Genomic DNA, 17,954 nt, shown 5'->3' on the forward strand with positions numbered 1-17,954 from the left:
AAGTCCAGTGGCTACTGGGGTGAAACGCCCGGCGGTGCACCATGCAGCCCGACCTGGGGAGCACTGTTGCTTAAGGGCAATTGGATCACGGACCCTCACTGACGGCGGAAAAGTTCCAGAACACCATCAGACTCGCAATAACATCCCTGGTTCACCCCCGAGTGTGCACATGCATTTGAGTTGACACCCAGTGTCTTTTATTTAAAGGCCTGGCACACTTGTGGTGTATACTTTGGGGGGACTCATCTCAGTCACAGTTCAGCCCCCTGGGCATCGCCACTTCCACTCGTCCGGGTAAGGTTTCCAGCGTCCGCCATCGGACGACCAGGCCACGGCCGAGGTGAGCAGGTCGGAGGTGTGAGGAGGGTCCAAGCCAGACCCCGCCGACCTCCGTGTGCCCGGAACAGGCGGGGACGTGTCCGAGAGAGAACCAGGAAGGCTCTGCGGTCAGAGAGCCTGCGTCCACCAGCGGGGCCGTGGGCTCCCGGGGCCCTGGGGGCCACACCGAGGAGCAGAACCCCCGAGAACGGGGTTGGAAGAGCAGGCAGGGCTGTCGCCGACGCCCGAGGAGCGGTCAGCACTCCTCCCCACCGTCGCCGAGAAAATGTGCTCATGAAGCTCGTCTCAAACAGAGTCACCGGGGCATCTCCTGCTGCCTGCCTTCCCGAGGCTTGGGGATGGACAGAAAGGGGATCAGAGCCGGCACCGGAGGTGACCCCGCAACCAGACAGACGTGACTCGGAGCAGAACACCCAGAAAATCGAGCACCTGTGGAGACGCAGGGGCGGGAAAGGTGGCATCTCAGAACAACGAGGCGAGGATGTGTTTAAATGAACAGTGTGGGGAAAATCGGAAACTTTGGAGTTGTTCCTTACACAAAAATCAACCCCAAATGGATCAAATGTCTACGTGCAAAAAACGAGCCCATACAAATACTGAGAAAAAACATGCCTGGATTTCTTTACAACCCGAGTGCGAGAACACCCAGGTTCAAACACTAATGAATACGGCTCAGTCAAAACCTTTAAAACTCCACATAACAAAACATTTAAGAAATTCATCCGCAAAGCCACACGGCTCCCATGCGTCTACTGAACCAGCAATGGGGCTGGAGTTTGGGGTGACGGAAGTCCACACGTCCAGGCAGACACGGAGGGTGTGTTGGGTGGCCGCCACGTGACTCGGTGCTGCTCCAGGGGGGAGCGCGGTGCCTGGGGAATCGGCTCACCGCGTCTCCAACCCGAGCCTTCAACACCCTTCTAAGTCGGCCGTGGGATCTTCGCTCCTCCTCCCCCTCCTTACCTAGGTTCCCACCCGGTGTGTTTCTGGTGAAGCCGCAGGCTGTGCAAAGACCCTTCGTGTGGCCGAGGGAGGAGAGAAAGAAGGAGGCCCTTTTAAAAACAGAAATAAACGTGACCGTGTCTGTGTGAGGGACCCTGTTTTCATTCACAGAACCTCTCGTGCAAAAATGAGGCAGAATTCGGTAAATCCCGCGTCAGGGTTTTCCTGACTCGCTTATTTCTATTCGAGGGCACGTGGTGAGAGCCTTCCCCTGACAGAACACCGTGAACTTCACTCTGACACATCGCCGCACACTCCCTGCACCCCCTTGTGACCAGATGTTTGCCAATGTCCCCCAGAGCCTTGTCCAGGGGACGGTTTACTCCCCACAGCCAAGGGCTGGGAAGTGTGGACAACCACGTCCTGCTGTCCCGGCGACAGGCAGACGCAGAACGTGCCCAAGGACCCCAGAACCGGCCACGTGGGACAACAGCAATCAGTGTCCCACCACGCTCCCTGTGGGAACAAGTAAAATCCCCAGTGAGATTCTGCACGAGAAAAGCAGCTGACGGACAAGTTACAACATGACAGTTTGATAAAAACGGTCACATTCCGACGGGTGGCTCGGCCCACGAGCTCTGGAAACCTCTGGAATAAAACTAAAGTGTCAAAAAGGCCACTGCGCCCCCAAGACATGCCTGTCTCCTAGGAGGGCTGGTGCCTGTTTACGTTCAAGTTACTATTTTTCTATCCACACGATGTTTTGAAAAACGGTTCTAGACCTCCAGGGATGGAACTAGGAAAGACTTTTTCCCTGACATGAATGTTTTTAAAACGTATCTCCCGGGCGGGCGGGTGCTTCCCCACCTGCTGCCCCTGCCCCGGCCCATCCCGCGCGTCCGGGGGCCCGACCTGCACCCGACCTGCACCCAAGCTCCAGCAAATGCACCTCAACTGTGAGCCCGGGGTGCCAGAGGGGTCCGATCAGCACCCCAAAACTGCAGTCTCCGATTTCCAGCCGTGGCCGGAGACGGCCGCTCACAGGATGGGCCGGCAGCGCGTAGGTGGGAGGAGCTGGTTTCTGGAGCTTCCGTCTGCGTGACCATCTTTCCCAAAGTCGAGCCGACCCACACGGTGGACAGCCCTTCCAGCCACCCCTCGTCCTCTCCCGCCTCCTGCAACCCCTCACGCCCTGCGAAGACAGGACCGGCCGCCAGACTCCCCTTGGCACACCCCCCACACACCTCTGAGCTCGGACCCTCTCCCTACGAAAACGCCCTCCTCCTCACGTCGCCCCAGCCAAGCCCCTGTTGAAAGGCCACCTACACGGAGCCTCCCACCTAGGGCCGTCCTCGCCCCTGTCCCCTTGGTCCCTTGCTTTATCTTTAATCACACCAGCCACACTGCCTGTTGTCACATTAAACACCTTCCTCCAACGTCTTTTCTCCCCACCGGCTGTCACTCCCCTGAAGGCAGCCGCGCGGTTTAACTCCGCGCACCCAGGGCCTCGCAGCCGTGCGCTCGGGGCAGGCAGACCCCAGTGGGTGTTGTAAGTGAACCACAGGGGAACAAGAACCTGCTGTTACACGGGAGTCTGTGAGCCCCCACGGTCTAACCTGGCTGGGTGTGCACCGGCCTGAATATATCACAGAGCACTGCGGCGGCGTTTCCAGGACCGATCTAGTCCCCTCTGGAGATGTTTTAACAACATCTAAGGGGGGTTGTTCCTTTTTAAAAACAGCTGTATGAGTAAGACCTGCACCAGACGACCGAGTTCTCTTCAAATTCTCTGACTTCAGGGGTCGCTTTTATGGCGACTCAGGACGGGCGGGTGCGTTAAACATTGTCACCGTGCACAACTCAGAAACTCCTGTTCTCTCCAGTGCGGCCTCGCTTCGGGACCATTCGGAGATGTCAAATCTACAGTGGAAAGAAAACGTCGTGCGTGTTTCCAAGTTCATCACTAATCACTTTCACACAACGTATTTTTGGAAATCTCTTAGGCACAAAGTGTCCCTTTTGGCTCTTCACCAACCCGAGTTTCCTCTCTGGGGGCCACACCGGACACCTGCACCCAGGTGACCGCAGGGGTCCGACCGCTGTCTCTAGGCATCGAGGAGTTCACCCCTGGGCAGGCGTGTGTGCTTCCGAGCGCACAACTGGGACTTCCTCAGAGGCGGTGGGTGGTGCGTGTTCTAGTTGTTAAGACACTTTGTGAAAGAAGCGAGCCCGCATCCACACGCACGAGCAGGCGAGGGGCACGGAGCGCACGGGAGGCGCTGCTGGTCAGTGAGCACACGGGAATCTCCGTGATCGGGCCCCGCTCCTGCCCAGCACAGCTGGCTCGAGAGCTCTGTCCGAGTTCTGATGTGTCCGTGAGGCAGGCCCCTGGGCCGTCTGTCCCTGTGCGCTTGGCCGTTTCCCGATAACCCACCCAGGCAGTTTTGGGGGGACTGGCTTCCCATGACCCAGCGAACTGAGTTTTTTAAGCAGCAGCGAGGCTCAGAGCAAAACCAGCGCAGTGTAAAGAAAGTCTTCCTGGGGCGGGGGGGGACGGGCAGGTGTGGGAGCCCCTCCCAGCCCGCGTTTTGGGCCTTCAGACGGGGTGTGGCTGGCAGACTGCCCGGAACCCCGCATGGTCACTGCACCACGCCGAGGCCCCGCCACCTCCGGAGATGGGGCTCTGCCACTCTGGAGTGAACACACACTCGGCTCCGCAGCGCGGGCCACCTGGGGGCTACCTCAGTCCCCCCACCCCCGATGGAACAGCACAGGGTCTCACAGGACCACGGGGGGTGAGGCGCTAACAAAGACCCTACAGGACAGGTTAGTTCCCGGCGTCCGGTGTGGCTCTGGGAGGAGGCAGGTGGGCGCCGCTCCCTCTCCCCCCTGGGAACCTGCCGTCCTCAGAGCCCCATGCATGGCTGGCCCCCAGTTCCCAGCCCCCATGGCTTCCTTCTTCCCTGGCAGTTCCTTTCCAGTCTCTTGGCAGAAATGCAAAGTGGGCGCTTTGAAGCCTCACCCAGCAAAAGCCCACTTCAAACTGTCCTTGCTCGGGTGCTGTCCTGTGGGACTGAGCCCTGGGTTTCCCTGCACTGTGGGTGGAGCCCCGGGAGCCAGAGGTGGCCCAGATTCTGCCCGGACCCTGGGCGAGCTCCGGGGCAAGGTCTGGCCGGCCACTGCAGAGGGGACTTCCTGGACAGACAGAGCTGCTCAAGTGGAAGTGGACCCATCTCGGGTGGAGAACGCGGAGCTGACACACCTGTGCCCCGACCCGCCCATGCTCCCTTCAGCCCGTGACACACACTCCATGTGTGTCACTCCCACAGAAGCCGCACTAACGTCTCAACCACACTTTTCCTTTTGTAAAAATGCCCATTTAACACATATTTAAACTAATTTATAAAACATAGCCTTAAGAGTAATAATAGCAGCTTTCAGATACTATCTGATTTTGTGGCTTTTTCTGAGGACGCAAACACCGCTGTGCCCATTTCCCAAGTAAAGACACCAAGGCCGTGGGATGCACCTGCAACCAGCAGCTGCTCCTGTGGCCCCAGAGGAAACCACCCCCCCCACCCCACCGTACTGCGGCCACCTCCCTTCCTAGAAACAGTCGGGGAGGCGAGGGAGGGAGGGGGAGGCCCACCAGTGTGGCTTCCCTCCATCCCAGACGCGAGGCCTGGCCGAGGCGAGAGCTGTAACCTGCAGCTGCTCCCAGGGACCCTCGCCGCTCTCTGGGTCCCTAGACTTGTTGCTGCCAGGCCACCGTGAAGAAAGGAGAGAGACGGGCGGTCTCTCCTCCTGTTTCACTTGGCCGTCCTGCACCACGGGGAGCCGTTGGGATCCAGCCTCGCCTCAGTTCCCCGGCCCCTCTACCGCGGACTCAGCGGGGAACTGCTGTCTTCAAAGATGTTTCGGGTTTCGATTGGTCCCAGACCCACCCTCGAAGGGTGGCCGTGCCGTTGCTCCGTGACATCCCACGCCTCCTTCTCGCTCAAGGTGGGGGCACGTGCGCTCTGCCCCAGGCGACAGAAGGTTCCGAGTGCAATGAAGGAAGAAAACACCCTCAGCTCTGCAATATTTTCTCAGCGCATGGAAGGAAGAAACGCAGGGTTTGCAATGGGAGGAGGCCAGGTCAGCCGCCAGCCTGTGGCTGTAGCTCCTGAAAGGAGGGATGTGGCTTCACCCGCTTGTGCTCCCCAGAGCCCGGGGACATATCTGTCCCATCACAGGCAGGGACAAATGTCTGAGGAGAGCACACCTGAGTCCCCGCTGCGGCTCCCTTACGGTCCCAGTGGGCAGGCCCACCACTGACTCCCCCAGGACGTCTGTCCCGTGGGCTGTGTCCTGCTCTNCAATGAAGGAAGAAAACACCCTCAGCTCTGCAATATTTTCTCAGCGCATGGAAGGAAGAAACGCAGGGTTTGCAATGGGAGGAAGCCAGGTCAGCCGCCAGCCTGTGGCTGTAGCTCCTGAAAGGAGGGATGTGGCTTCACCCGCTCGTGCGTCCCCAGAGCCCGGGGACACATCTCTCCCATCACAGGCAGGGACAAATGTCTGAGGAGAGCACACCTGAGTCCCCGCTGTGGCTCCCTTACGGTCCCAGTGGGCAGGCCCACCACTGACTCCCCCAGGACGTCTGTCCCGTGGGCTGTGTCCTGCTCTGGATGGACTCAGCCTCGGGGAGCAGGGAGCTTGGCCTCACAGCCGGGGGGCACAGAGCCTTCCCCCCAATCCCCCGAGCCGACCTGTGTGAACAGCAGCACCCTTCACCCCAAACCCGCCAGCCAGGCTCTCTCGGAAAGGCATGGACACACCGGCTCCGAGACTCCTGGGGGAAGTCCGGCCAGCCGGACACCCGGCCAGGAGTCGGCCGCCACCGTCACCCACTGTGGTGGCTCCAGGGTGCGGCTGCCGAAGCTGCACTTTCACTGTGAAGTTCTCAGGTTTTGTTCTCCTGGTTTATGGTTTCTACGCTGCGGTTATGGCTCTGTAATGGGCCATGAGGCAGGCTTCGTGTGCGGTGGTAATTATAGGCGATTACGGTTCGTGCTCTGCATCTCGGTGGTTTTATGGACAATTAAATGAAGTTTCTGACAATTCGGCTGCAGCTCTGACAGTCGGTGCTCCGACAACCCGGCGGGCGGGCAGACTCCGTGTCTCTGCCTAATCCGCATGGGGCGGGGCGCAAACCCCAGCTGCCCCCCCATGGCCCCACCCCAGTCGCCGAGTTTTCCACCTGGTGCCTGTGCTGCCAGTGGAAAACGCAGAGACACCAACGCCAACAGTCGCCCAGGGACGGGGCGCTCTCCTCCCCGAGGAAGAGTCTGAGAACAGGAAACACGCAGAGCGACGCCCCCGCTTCCCCCCCTCCCCCGAGAGGGCGGTGCTGTCCCGTCACTTGCTGCCCCGTGTGCACACAGGAGCAGCAGCGTGTCCCCAGGTGCCGGGCCCTTCCTCACTGCGCCAATGATGTCCCCACACCTTCGCCTCCTTTCTTCTCACCGAATGGCTATCGCGCAGGGTCGCCAGCCCTCGGTGACCCAGCAGGTGCCTAAGTATCCTATGCGTGCACACCTGGGGTGTGGACTGAGCAGGCTCTGGGACAGGTGTCACTGATAAATGTGAACACCCCACATGTCAGGAGAGCTGAGCATGTGGCCGGGGATTCAGGAGGGTCGTAAAGGATTTTATGTAATCCAACAGCGTGAAAATGAAACGGATCAGCAAACGCCGAGTGTCCAGTCTGAAGGGCCTTCGAGAAAACTGGGAGGACACCCAGCTGAGAAGACATGGGCTCCCACGGAGTGAGAGCGTGAGAAGCCCTCACCTTCGAGAAAACTCGAAGGACACCCAGCAGAGAGGACATGGGCTCCCACGGAGTGAGAACGTGAGCCCTCACCTGGGCCCCAGCAGCCCCTCCCTCGGACCCTCTGCAGGGAATCGGGGCCTGTCTGCTCTTCCACCCGATGGGCTCACGCCACGAGGAAAGGGTTTGTGTCCTCAACGTGACCTCAGTGCTCTCACACCAGCACCGAAGAGATGCGGCCTCCTGAGCACACGGCTGCATTCTTTACAAAGAAGCCACACACCCCTCCCCACGCCAGGACTCCCAGGCTCCATGTAACAGAGCCCCCCGGAGCTGTGGGTGGGGTGCAGCCTGCCTCCACCCCAGGCTCAGGGCTCACTGCCAAAGCCGAGGGGCTTCACTCGTGGGACGGCACCGCCTGCCACGCACGTCCCCAAGTGAGTCTCAAGAAAACCGCTGCTGCGTGTCCCTGGGAGCGGACACAGCCCCTCAGACCGGCAGGCAGAGCCCTGCTGTGGGCTGTGTCGGCTCCCGGCGGCAAGTGCGGAGTGAGGCCTGTGGTCCCAGCTGCCCCTCTGCCGGCTCACACTCAGTGTCGGCCGAGCTCCAAGGCCAGCGCCGAGTAAGAAAGGGCAGCTTCCGTGCTTGGAGTCGTTGGACTAGGCTTCGCGGAGCGCGGCCAGAGGAGAACTGCCCTGCAGTCGGCGGGGGGGGGGGGCCAAGGAGAGTCGGGAGCACAGCCCCCCATGCTCTGCATCGCCCCAATACTGGCACAGGCGGGTCCAGGTCCCCTGCGCCTGACCGTGGGTGAGCCGGACGTCAGGCCCGCACAGCACCAGACGCCTGCCCCCCACAGCGTCCACCTCTCGGACAAGCCCCTGCCAGGCAGGCGGCCAAAGCTGATGGCGAATCTCTGGGAAGCTGCTCACCTGAGTTGGTGTTTCAGCAGCTTTCCTCTCCACACGCCCCCCGACTTTTATCATCTCGGAAATTCAGGAGATTATTCTAAAACTGCTGATGAGCAAAAGAAAAGACAATGGCTTACCATGTTTTAAAACACCATGAAAAATTAAGTCACATTGTTCTTGAAAAACAAAGACTAGTGATAAGTTTAAAGGTTAAGATTCTCTACTAGGGCACCTCTTTAAAGAGCATGGAATTCCCTCAGGTGGTAATTCCACCTGTTTGTTGAAGAGCGCATCGGCACCCGCAAATTTCACAATGAAGGGAATGAACAGAAGTTATTTTTTTGTTTAAAGTGGGAAATATCCAAATTATGCGTTTTTAAAAGATTTTATTTTTTAGAGAGAGGGGAAGGGAGGGAGAAGGAGAGAAACATTAGTATGTGGTTGCCTCTCACGTGGCCCCCACTGGGGACCTGGCCCACAACCCACGCACATGCCCTGACTGGGAGTTGAACCAGCGACCCCTTGGTTCTCAGCCCATGCTACACTACACCAGCCAGGGCTCAAATTATACATTTTCACAAGTAAACTAATAAAAATATCTTCTTACCAAGTACTTGATGTTATGTGAGGAAATTTTAAAATTGAGACAGTTATAAAGAACAAGCTACACGTCCTGTGTAGTCCAACTTCCCAGAGTAAACGCTAATGGTCCAGTGATTCCTGGACCGTTACTCGTCGCAGGCTCCTGACGGGAGCGGGCAGCTGCGGCCCTGCGGTCCCAGAGGCTGGGAACCCCAGCCACCGTTCTGGAGGCCGCAAGGCCCTTGGGAAGCAGCGGTCTTTCCCAGAGACGCTCCTGAGCCGAACAGGAAGGCCCCAGCGGTGGGGATAGAGGCACCACTGTCTAGAGGCCCGGCTGCGGGTGGCACGACCCTCTCACCCCCGGAAGCACCTCGAAGCCCCACACCTACCCGCTGTCCAGAAGCTCTTGGGGGCCTCGGTCTAGTCTGTGGTGCGCTCCCGAGTCTCAGCCGCTCACGTGTTCGGGGGGGGGGGGGATGGCTCTGTCACCTTGAAGTGACCACGCCAAGTGCAGTGCCCGACTCGGTGGGGCTGCACCCCCACAACTTGTAGCCCAGCGCGGGGCAAGGGGACGGGGCTTTCTGGATCAGAGGGAGGCTGAGGTGCCGTCCTGACCCCCGCGTGAACAGCAGGAAGTGATGGCGCGACCTCAGAGAGGCTGCAGAAGAAACCAGCACAGCAATTGGCTGAGAAGTATGGAGTGGCTTCAGAAACAAAAACCGCATTTGCATATAATGACCCAGCCGTTGGGACTGACGGGGCCTGGGTTTGACAGGCCATGGAGGAGAGTCTGTCTGTTCCTGGGTGAACCCTTGTGCTTTCTGCTCCTTTTCTCAGGCAGAGAGCACGATCAGGAGACCCCGACTGGAGATCAGAGGGTCCAAATGCAGTGAGGTCTGGAGCAGCACAGCTGTCTGTCCTGCTTGAAAACACTTTCAAATGAAGAAGGAAATTCGGAGACGACCTTCCAACATGATCAGCTTTTAACAAGTGTCCATGCAGTTGGCTCTGAGCTGCGGACCTCTGCAAACAAGTCAAGGTGAACGATCTTCTTCTTTAGAAAGAGGGGAAAGGGACAAATTGCTCGGAAGACCCGAAATGCGAGTTATGCCGGTTGGTCCCTGTGGGGACTTTCTGCCTCAGCTCGAGCCCACGCCCACAGGGGCCCGGGGAGCTCTCTGCCTCCAGGCACAATGGGGCTGCCACGCTGCACAGAAGCCGCTGGCAGAGGCCATGTGGACGCGCCCGGGCTTTCGCCGCTGAGGGTTCCGATGGCGGAGGAGGACCGAGCTGCCAGAGGGAGAAACCGCCGCGGAGACCCAGGTGCCCACCTTCCTCGGCGGAGACTGGCTGAATACCTGGAACCTGTGTGTTTTACGTTCTCCGGGAGGAACACAACCCTGCGTTCAGATGAATCATACTGCTACAAAGAAATGCAGAACCTGACAATTTGAAGGTACAAACTCTGTTCTCTAAAGCTCAGAACAGTCACTTTTTGGGTGGAGAATCCCCGGAGTTGCAGGACCTTGCCCGTCAACCCTTTCGTTGGAGCCCAGATGCGAACGTTTATGTCCGGGAGTTCTGAGCACGCGACACACTCTTCCAACTCCTGTGCACGACAGATTTGCGCAGCAGGGCAGGGTGTTCCCTCAGTGTTTGTTCCTGTCACGTGTCTGTGTGTCACCCACATGTCCGTGTGTCATCCACGTGCACCTGACACGCAGGCCTGTTCCACTCAGGGGCACACTGTGGTGACGGGACATTTATGCACAGTATGACGTGGTCCCCAAACCCTCTGTCACCGTGTGTCACCATGGAATTCCAGTGACATTACTGCAGTTGCCCCCCAGAACTCTCCTTCTGACTGGCCGCGTGGGCTTATTTCCACGAGGCTGTGCCTATTTTGTTTTGCTCGTTTTGTTTCCAGATTCTACGGGCCAGCAAAGTCCCATGGTCTTCGACTTTGGGTGTCACCTAGCATGACGCCCTCTAGGTGCTTCCCAGCGTCCTGCGTGGCGGGGTCCGCGTCTTTCATGGCTGAGTCACATGCCGTCATTCCAACACTAGGCGCTTTCACACCTCGGGTCACCGCAAACAGCACCGCAGTGAGCACAGGGGCGCGCCTCCTGGAACTGGCCTTTGTTTCCTGCCTTCTCCGCGGGGCCCTGCTCTCCCGCGTCGGGCAGAAGCCTCCCGGTGCACCTCGATCTCGCTCAGGAGAGACCTCTCCGTGCACAGGTGCAGATTCCGGGCGTCTTGGGCAGGAGTGGGGCGCGGGCCCTTCTGCTGCCTCGGACCTGCCGCTCAGAGGGCCCTTAAAACAGACGGAGGGAGCAGCTGCTCGAGTGAACGAAGGGAAAGACTCCACAAAGCAGGCCTCGTGGGGAGAGAGTTCCATGCAGAACGAACATGTAACGTGAACTTTCACCCACTCCCACGTCGCCAACATCGAGTCTCTGATGCGCCCGACGTTTGAGCAAAGGCGACGGCGGCGCCCCTGTAAGCTCCGCATTGTCTCTACAGACACAACTTTCCCGCTTTTCCTCTCCCGACTTGTCCCTGCGGAGGCGGAGAGGGGTGCGCGCTCAGCGAGGGCTGGAGGAGCAGGGGAGGCCTTGGGGCCCGGCGGGTTGCACCACGGGCAGGATCGCGCATGCACCCCAGCGGGTCTCCGCGGCAGCCCCGCGCGCACCCAGCCAGGCTCGCGTGCTCGAGGGCTCCTGACACCTGCCACTCTCAGAGCTCCGCCCTGGGCATAGTAAAGGTGTCATGCACTAAGTTTTTTGCACGATGCGGGGCTCACGTCATCTGTGGAGCCACCGTTGGGTCAGAGGCTTGGGGACGGATCTGAGGCCCTGGGTCACCCAGTCTCTCAGCGTCATTTTCTCAGCAACGGGGCCAACGGTGGGCCTGGTTCTTGCCTGTCAATCAATTCCGAGAGTACGTTTCTCGGGAGACACGTTTGCATCGTGGCTTTTTTCGTGGGCATTTCTGTCTTAGACACATGTGAGCATTCGCTTGTAGATTTTCCTCACCTGCCTCAATTCTCTGCCTGTGGGGGGAGGGGAGACAGGGCATAAATAATCGATGACAGCGAGCGTTTTGTACCCATCTGGACTCAATTCCAATGCAGACTCCACCGCTTACCAGCCACGACAGTGGACATCTATTTAACGTCTCCGAGCCTCAGTTCGCTCCTCCAGAAAGTGGGGATAAGAGCATTGGCCCCATGAGGCAATTAATTGGAGGGATCACAGGATAATAAAATGGAGAGAAGACTCCTCGCACAGTGAAGGAGCTCGCAGCGCCGGGGGGCCCAGTGGCACATGAGGCACAGTGTGTTGTGGACAAGGCCCTGTGTTCCAGGGGCTCCGGTTGTTCTTCCAAGGAAACTGGGGTGGCAGGTGCATCACGGAGCAAGTGCAAGGCCTCTGCCGTTGGCCTGTGTCGGCCGATGGCCACAGGACAGCTCTTGGCGCGAGTCAGAGTGTGCGGTTAGTAATCCTTAGTAATGGCCCCTGGAGTGCGGAAGGCAAATTCACGGCTGGACTCCTGATGAGGCTTACGCTCCGGTATTCGGCACGTGACTTGTGAGCAGACCCTGTGTCTACCATGTGTGTTATTCTTGCGTTCTTGTTTGGGGGAGGGGGACATACTTCGTCACGGATTGGAGGCTTCTGAGCAGGGCCAAGGGGTTCTTTAAAACAAACGACCTTGAGTCGGCTCGTAAACTTGGGAAAGTACCATGACCCAGGGCTCTGGGCCACCAAGAACGAAGAGACGCTTTTATTCTGGAAACTCCAGCCTGCCAGTCTTCCTTGGGCCCCACCCGCTGGTGTGCATGGGCCCTTCACAGGCCTAGCTCCTGAATTCAGGGGGCAAATTTGCCCTAAGGACGTGACCTGGACCTGCATGTCATGCAAGCTGATGAGCTGCACACGGTTTGGGTTCTGGGAACAGGCAATACAAAGTAGAGAGAGGGGAAGGGAAGAGAGGGAGAGAAGGTCAATGTGGGGCCTCTCGAGTGCCCCTCTCTCGTGCGTGCCCCAGGTGTGGACCTGGCCCACAACCCAGGCCTGTGCCCTGACTGGGAATCGAACCTGGGAGCCTTTGCTTCGCAGCCAGGTCCTCAATCCACTGCGCCACACCAGCCAGGCGCTTTGGGCCTTTTGTTTGAACCCTTTATATTCTTCTTTTAATGAGACTAATGCTTCTCCCGCATCTCTTTTGCTTCTGCAGGAGGGATTTTTGAAACTGTGGAAAACGAGCCTGTTAACGTGGAAGAGCTGGCGTTCAAGTTCGCAGTCACCAGCATTAACAGGAACCGGACCCTGATGCCCAACACCACGCTGACCTACGACATCCAGAGGGTCAACCTGTTCGACAGCTTCGAGGCCTCGAGGAGAGGTAACTGTGGCCGCATTTTCCACGGCCTCTCTGGGGGGCGTGTCTGCTCCATGGGCCACCTGCCCTCCAGTGAATGGGCCCAGGGAGCCTGGGCCCTGCCCAGATGGGCGGGTGCTGGCTGTGTCGGGGGAGGGACCCTAGGCCCGCCCTGAGGCCCCGCCCAATGCCCGCCCCTTCTGTGGCCCCGCCCACATCTGGATCCGCCCACTCCGCCCCCCACCCACCCGTCCTGCGGCCCCGCCCCCTGCCCCTCCGCGAGTCCCGGCTGAGCTGTGCGCGGCGAACCTCAGGCTGGATCTGCGTTCCCTCCGGAGGCTGAGACGCCTCCGTGAAACAGGGCAGAGCCATCCACGGACGGGCGCCTCCACGGAGCGCGCGGAAACGCCCGCGACACACCTCAGCCGCGGCCCACGGGCGGCAGCTGGCTAACCCCGGGCTCGCCTTCCAGACTCTGCCTCTGAGCCCCTGCCCACCGGCTCGTGGAGAGACGAGGTTGCAGATCCGAGTCCACGTGCTGCACGCCCGCGAGTGACAGGGCGTCGTGTCACTCACACCCCAAGAAAGAACAGGAGGAAAAGCACAGAAATGGAACCGCGCAACAGAAACGACCAGACGGGGTCCTTGGGTCAAAGGTCAGCGCGCGCTCCACGAGTGCCCGGCGTGGAGACGCGAGCCCCCGTGAAAGTGGGCCGATCGGAATCAGAATTAAGTTTGAAAAGATGAAACCCGTGGGATCAGTCCCTGCAGGCGGCCCTCCTGCCTCCCACCCGGAGAGTCCCTGAGAAGAGGCCTTCGACGCCCCTCTGTTATCACGACCTCTCTTACTCCACAGCCGGGGCCGCGGTTCTGCAACACAATAGCACCACATTCCTGCACCCTGTGACGTTCCAGTTAAAACTGCGGGTCACCACCGCCCTGCGCTCGGCCCGCCGACCGCACTGCGGCAGGCGCTCCTTCCGCCAGGCCTGAGCGCACAGATGCACCGCGGGGCGGCGCGCCCACGCTCGGGGCCTGGAGCCAGACCNCGACGCCCCTCTGTTATCACGACCTCTCTTACTCCACAGCCGGGCCCGCGGTTCTGCAACACAACAGCACCACACTCCTGCACCCTGTGACGTTCCAGTTAAAACTGCGGGTCACCACCGCCCTGCGCTCGGCCGGCCGACCGCACTGCGGCAGGCGCTCCTTCCGCCAGGCCTGAGCGCACAGATGCACCGCGGGGCGGCGCGCCCACGCTCGGGGCCTGGAGCCAGACCTCCCGCCTGGGCTCCGTGTGGGCGTGGAGGCTGCTCCCGCCCAGAGCGGGCGGCTCTTTGTCTCGGAGAAACAAAAGCACCCAAACAAACCGGCTGCAGCGACTGCCAAGTTCAGGCTGACTTCGCAGCAGCTGAACACTGGTCGTTTCCACATAGAACTAACCCAGCTGGATGCGCCCGCCCGACGCGCTCTTCCCAGAGTCTGCGTGTTCTTTACAAACAGAACAGGAAACTGTTTCCCAGAAGCAAAGATGAAAAGAAGCAGCATAATGACTGTGTTCTCTTTATGGCGGGGCCTAAGCAATGGCATTTTCTTTTGAAGATTGGAGCAGCCCATACAATTGCCTTGGCCAAAAAGTTCATTAGGCTTTTTCCACTCGGTGGCTCCAGTGGTGCTTAATTGTCTGTAACTTCATTTCAAGCAATTTTCTTAGACTGTATTGTGGCAGCTGCCATACCAGCGGGCATTTAAAGAAAAGCTGTCAAATTGGTGGATTTTTGTGCAGCCATTTTAATGTTGAAGCTGGAAAAAGATACACAACATTTTTGGCATATTATGCTTTCTTATTTCAAGAAAGGTAAAAAACGCAACAGAAATGCAAAAGACAAGTTTTGTTCAGTGTATGGAGAAGGTGCTGTGGCTGATCGAATGTGTCAAACGTGGTTTGTGACGTTTCTTGGTACCAGTGACCTTTTGGCCAAGTGGCCCCTTGCCGTGGGGCTGGCCTGGGCTTGGGAAGATGTGTAGCAGCTCCCGGACCCTGCCCGCCAGGAGAAGCCAGCAGCAGGAGACAGAGCCAACGCACTCAAAATACCCCAATCAAAGGTTATCGGTGAAAACAAAAAATGTCTTTGATCCTATGGGAAAAATGTGATGGGCTTTTTGTCCAGCTCAGTATATGGATCTCGGTTGTCTCTAAACACACAGTGAAACTTTATATTGTATATGTAAATGGCATTTTCACGTTTATAAGGCATCTTCACACAAATCATCTCCAGGGGTCAAATCTCCCGCCCTCCCGCTCTCTGACTCAGTCGTCCTCTTACACACACACACACACACACACACACACGCATCGCTGAGCCAACCACACTTCAGCCCACCTAAAATTGAAAGCTTTCTTTGTGATTGGAAGCACCTGCCAGTGCTTGTAAATGAAACGCCTGCTAAGCCGCTTAAAACTCCCTGGTCTGCGGGCACAGGGAGTGGGGGCGCTGAGTCTGTGCTGACCACCAGCAGGCATCGCAGCCCGCTGCCCCCGCCGCACAGAACAGCCGCTCGCTGACTCCTGTGTTCTCGAGAGGCCCCCTCACCCACGGAAACAGCCCCAGGAAATGTGCTCCCCAGGACAATGGGAAGCCCCAGCGCTGAGCACAGAGGTTGGGGCCTCTCAGCCCCGGGGCGCGAGCCCCCTCACAGGGTGCTGCCCGTAGGCACCTGGGGACGGCTCTCCAAGTTGTCCTTACTGGTTTTTCTCTCTAAATCAACTTAGATGATTCTGCCTAAGCACTATAGTTTTTCACCTTACTTTTATTTGTAGAATGGCATCTTCATAAATATTAACACAATTTCATGTATAAATTTTGGCATGATTTGATTCAAATATTCAGTTATCTCTCAGCAATTTCAAATTCCTTTAAACTAGCATTAAGGTATCCAATTGAAATGCTTCTGAGTCCATATGTAACGCCAGCCCGGATTTTCCTCAGCGCGAAAGGCAAAGGCAGCCCCTGCAGTGGTTGCGGACGATAACCACTCCTGACCTGTCTGGAAGGGACTGTGATCGGCCTGTCTCAAGTAACCGAAAAGTATCAACACCCTTTCACTACACGGTGTCACTCCCAGGAAGCAGTGTGAACTCTGAGACACGCGTGAGAACTCCGGTAGCCAAGGCTCGGGAGCGGCATGGCTGTGCCGTGTCCCGGGAGCAGCGCGGCAAGCGCTCCGAGGCGTGCAGGCTGCCCCAGACCCTGGAGACGCTCCTGAGGGGTTGGTAACCACTGCGGGACGCGTGCTCCTGGGTTCGGAGGAGTGTAAACGAGGAAAGCAATGCGCCCGACTCCGTCTGCACGATGGCTTGATTTGTTTTCATCAACTAGAACACCAAAAAAAAAAAAAATAGCCCAAGATGATGGAATTACATGGCCTTTTCCCTCATACTTCTAAATATTCTGAAATTTCTCAGTCGGTGTGCATAATTGTACACTGAGGAAAGGGAATGGATGTTGAACTAGTTTCCACACACACACTGACTCTGTCTTGTTAGGGTTAGAGCTGCTGGTCAGGGCAACAATGCTGAGTGCGTGCACCCCCCCCCCGCCCCCGCCTGGCAGGCTGGGTCCTCAGGGGCCGCACAGGGTCTCCTGACCTCCCTGTCCGCCAGGCGGTTCCCCCACTCTGTCCCTAGTCGGTGTCGGGGCCACTCCATGGTCTTCAGGGGTCCTCCAACAGGAGCCGCAGCAGCCTGCAAGGGCCCCTCGCCCCCTCAGCTCCCTGGGACCCCCTGCCTCAGCCCCACCCTGCCCCAGGAGTCACCCACCAGCACTGCAGTTAGTCGCCACGGTTACAGGGACACACGTGGACCAGTGCATCCCTCCGTGGCCCAGGAGGTGTCTGAGACCCACTTTCCATCCTCGGCACTCAGCCCCTCGAGGGTCTGGATGCTGGACTAAGAGCGCAGGTGCGGGGGTCTTGGAAGGAAAAGGAAAGGGGAAATTCACGGTTCTCTCTCTCTCTCTCTCTCTCTCTCTGTCTTCCCCTCCTGTGCCACCTTTCCCATCCCACCCCCCACCCCCATCGGGATGCAGCCTGCGACCAGCTGGCCCTGGGCGTCGCCGCGCTCCTGGGCCCGGGGCACAGCTCCTCCGCCAGCGCCGTGCAGTCCGTGTGCAACGCGCTGCAGGTGCCGCACGTGCACACCCGCTGGCGCCCCCCCGCGGCGGACGGTCGGGACCCCTTCCACGTCAACCTGCACCCGGACGCCGCGGCCATCAGCCGGGCGGTGCTGGACCTGGTCCTCTACTTCGGCTGGAGAGCCATGACGCTGGTCTACGAGGACAGCACAGGTACGCGGGCCCGGGCACCGCCTGGGCCCCGGGAGCACGGGGCACGCACCGCATCTCCTTGCTGGGCAGAGGGCACCGCGGAGGCTAATGGGGTCTCCCAATCCAGGGGCACACGCCATCCTGCTCATTCCAGGTCCTTCTGGGGCGGGGGTCGATTTTCCATCAGCCACTTTAGGAGATGTTTTGGAGAAATGTCACCTTTTTGATGTATATTGTTCACGAGGCAGAATGTTAAACACGTCACTGCATATCCAGTTCTCTCAGCTTGGGGCCTGGACGCCACCCCTTCACTAGAGTGGGTGGGAAACGTCCTGACTCGACCACTGGCTACACACGTGTCTGGAGTCTCTAAAGCAGGTTAACAGAGTTCCAGTTCCTGGCAGGGGCGTCCAGCCTTTCGGCGTCTCAGGGCCACACTGGAAGAAGAGTTGTCTTGGGCCACGTATTAAATACACTGTGACACGTAATCACACAAATAAAATCTCATCATGTTTTCAGTAAATTTACGATTTTGTGTTGGGCTGCGTTCACAGCCACGCCGTGGGGCTGTTGGTTGGACGTGCCAACAGAGGTCGTGTGGATAAAGCTGACCGGCTGCTTGGTGGAAAAGAGGGCGACCCGTGGGTGAGGAGCCCTTCCCAA

General features: G+C 58.5%; 1 protein-coding gene across 3 annotated transcripts in view; it reads left to right on the forward strand.

Moving 5' to 3' along the window:
* GRIK1 (glutamate ionotropic receptor kainate type subunit 1) overlaps positions 1–17,954 on the forward strand; it is a 198,739-nt gene that overhangs the window by 93,578 nt on the left and 87,207 nt on the right. For all 3 annotated transcript variants that reach the window (XM_037029669.1, XM_037029667.1, XM_037029668.1), the window contains exons 2-3: positions 12,823–12,990; positions 17,055–17,312. In XM_037029669.1, the coding sequence (XP_036885564.1) occupies positions 12,823–12,990; positions 17,055–17,312 (426 nt within the window). The remainder of the gene's footprint in view (positions 1–12,822; positions 12,991–17,054; positions 17,313–17,954) is intronic.

This window comes from Sturnira hondurensis, unplaced genomic scaffold (assembly GCF_014824575.4).
Source record: "Sturnira hondurensis isolate 20B ecotype Veracruz unplaced genomic scaffold, ASM1482457v3 Scaffold0020398, whole genome shotgun sequence".
In the NCBI taxonomy this organism is placed as follows: domain Eukaryota; kingdom Metazoa; phylum Chordata; class Mammalia; order Chiroptera; family Phyllostomidae; genus Sturnira; species Sturnira hondurensis.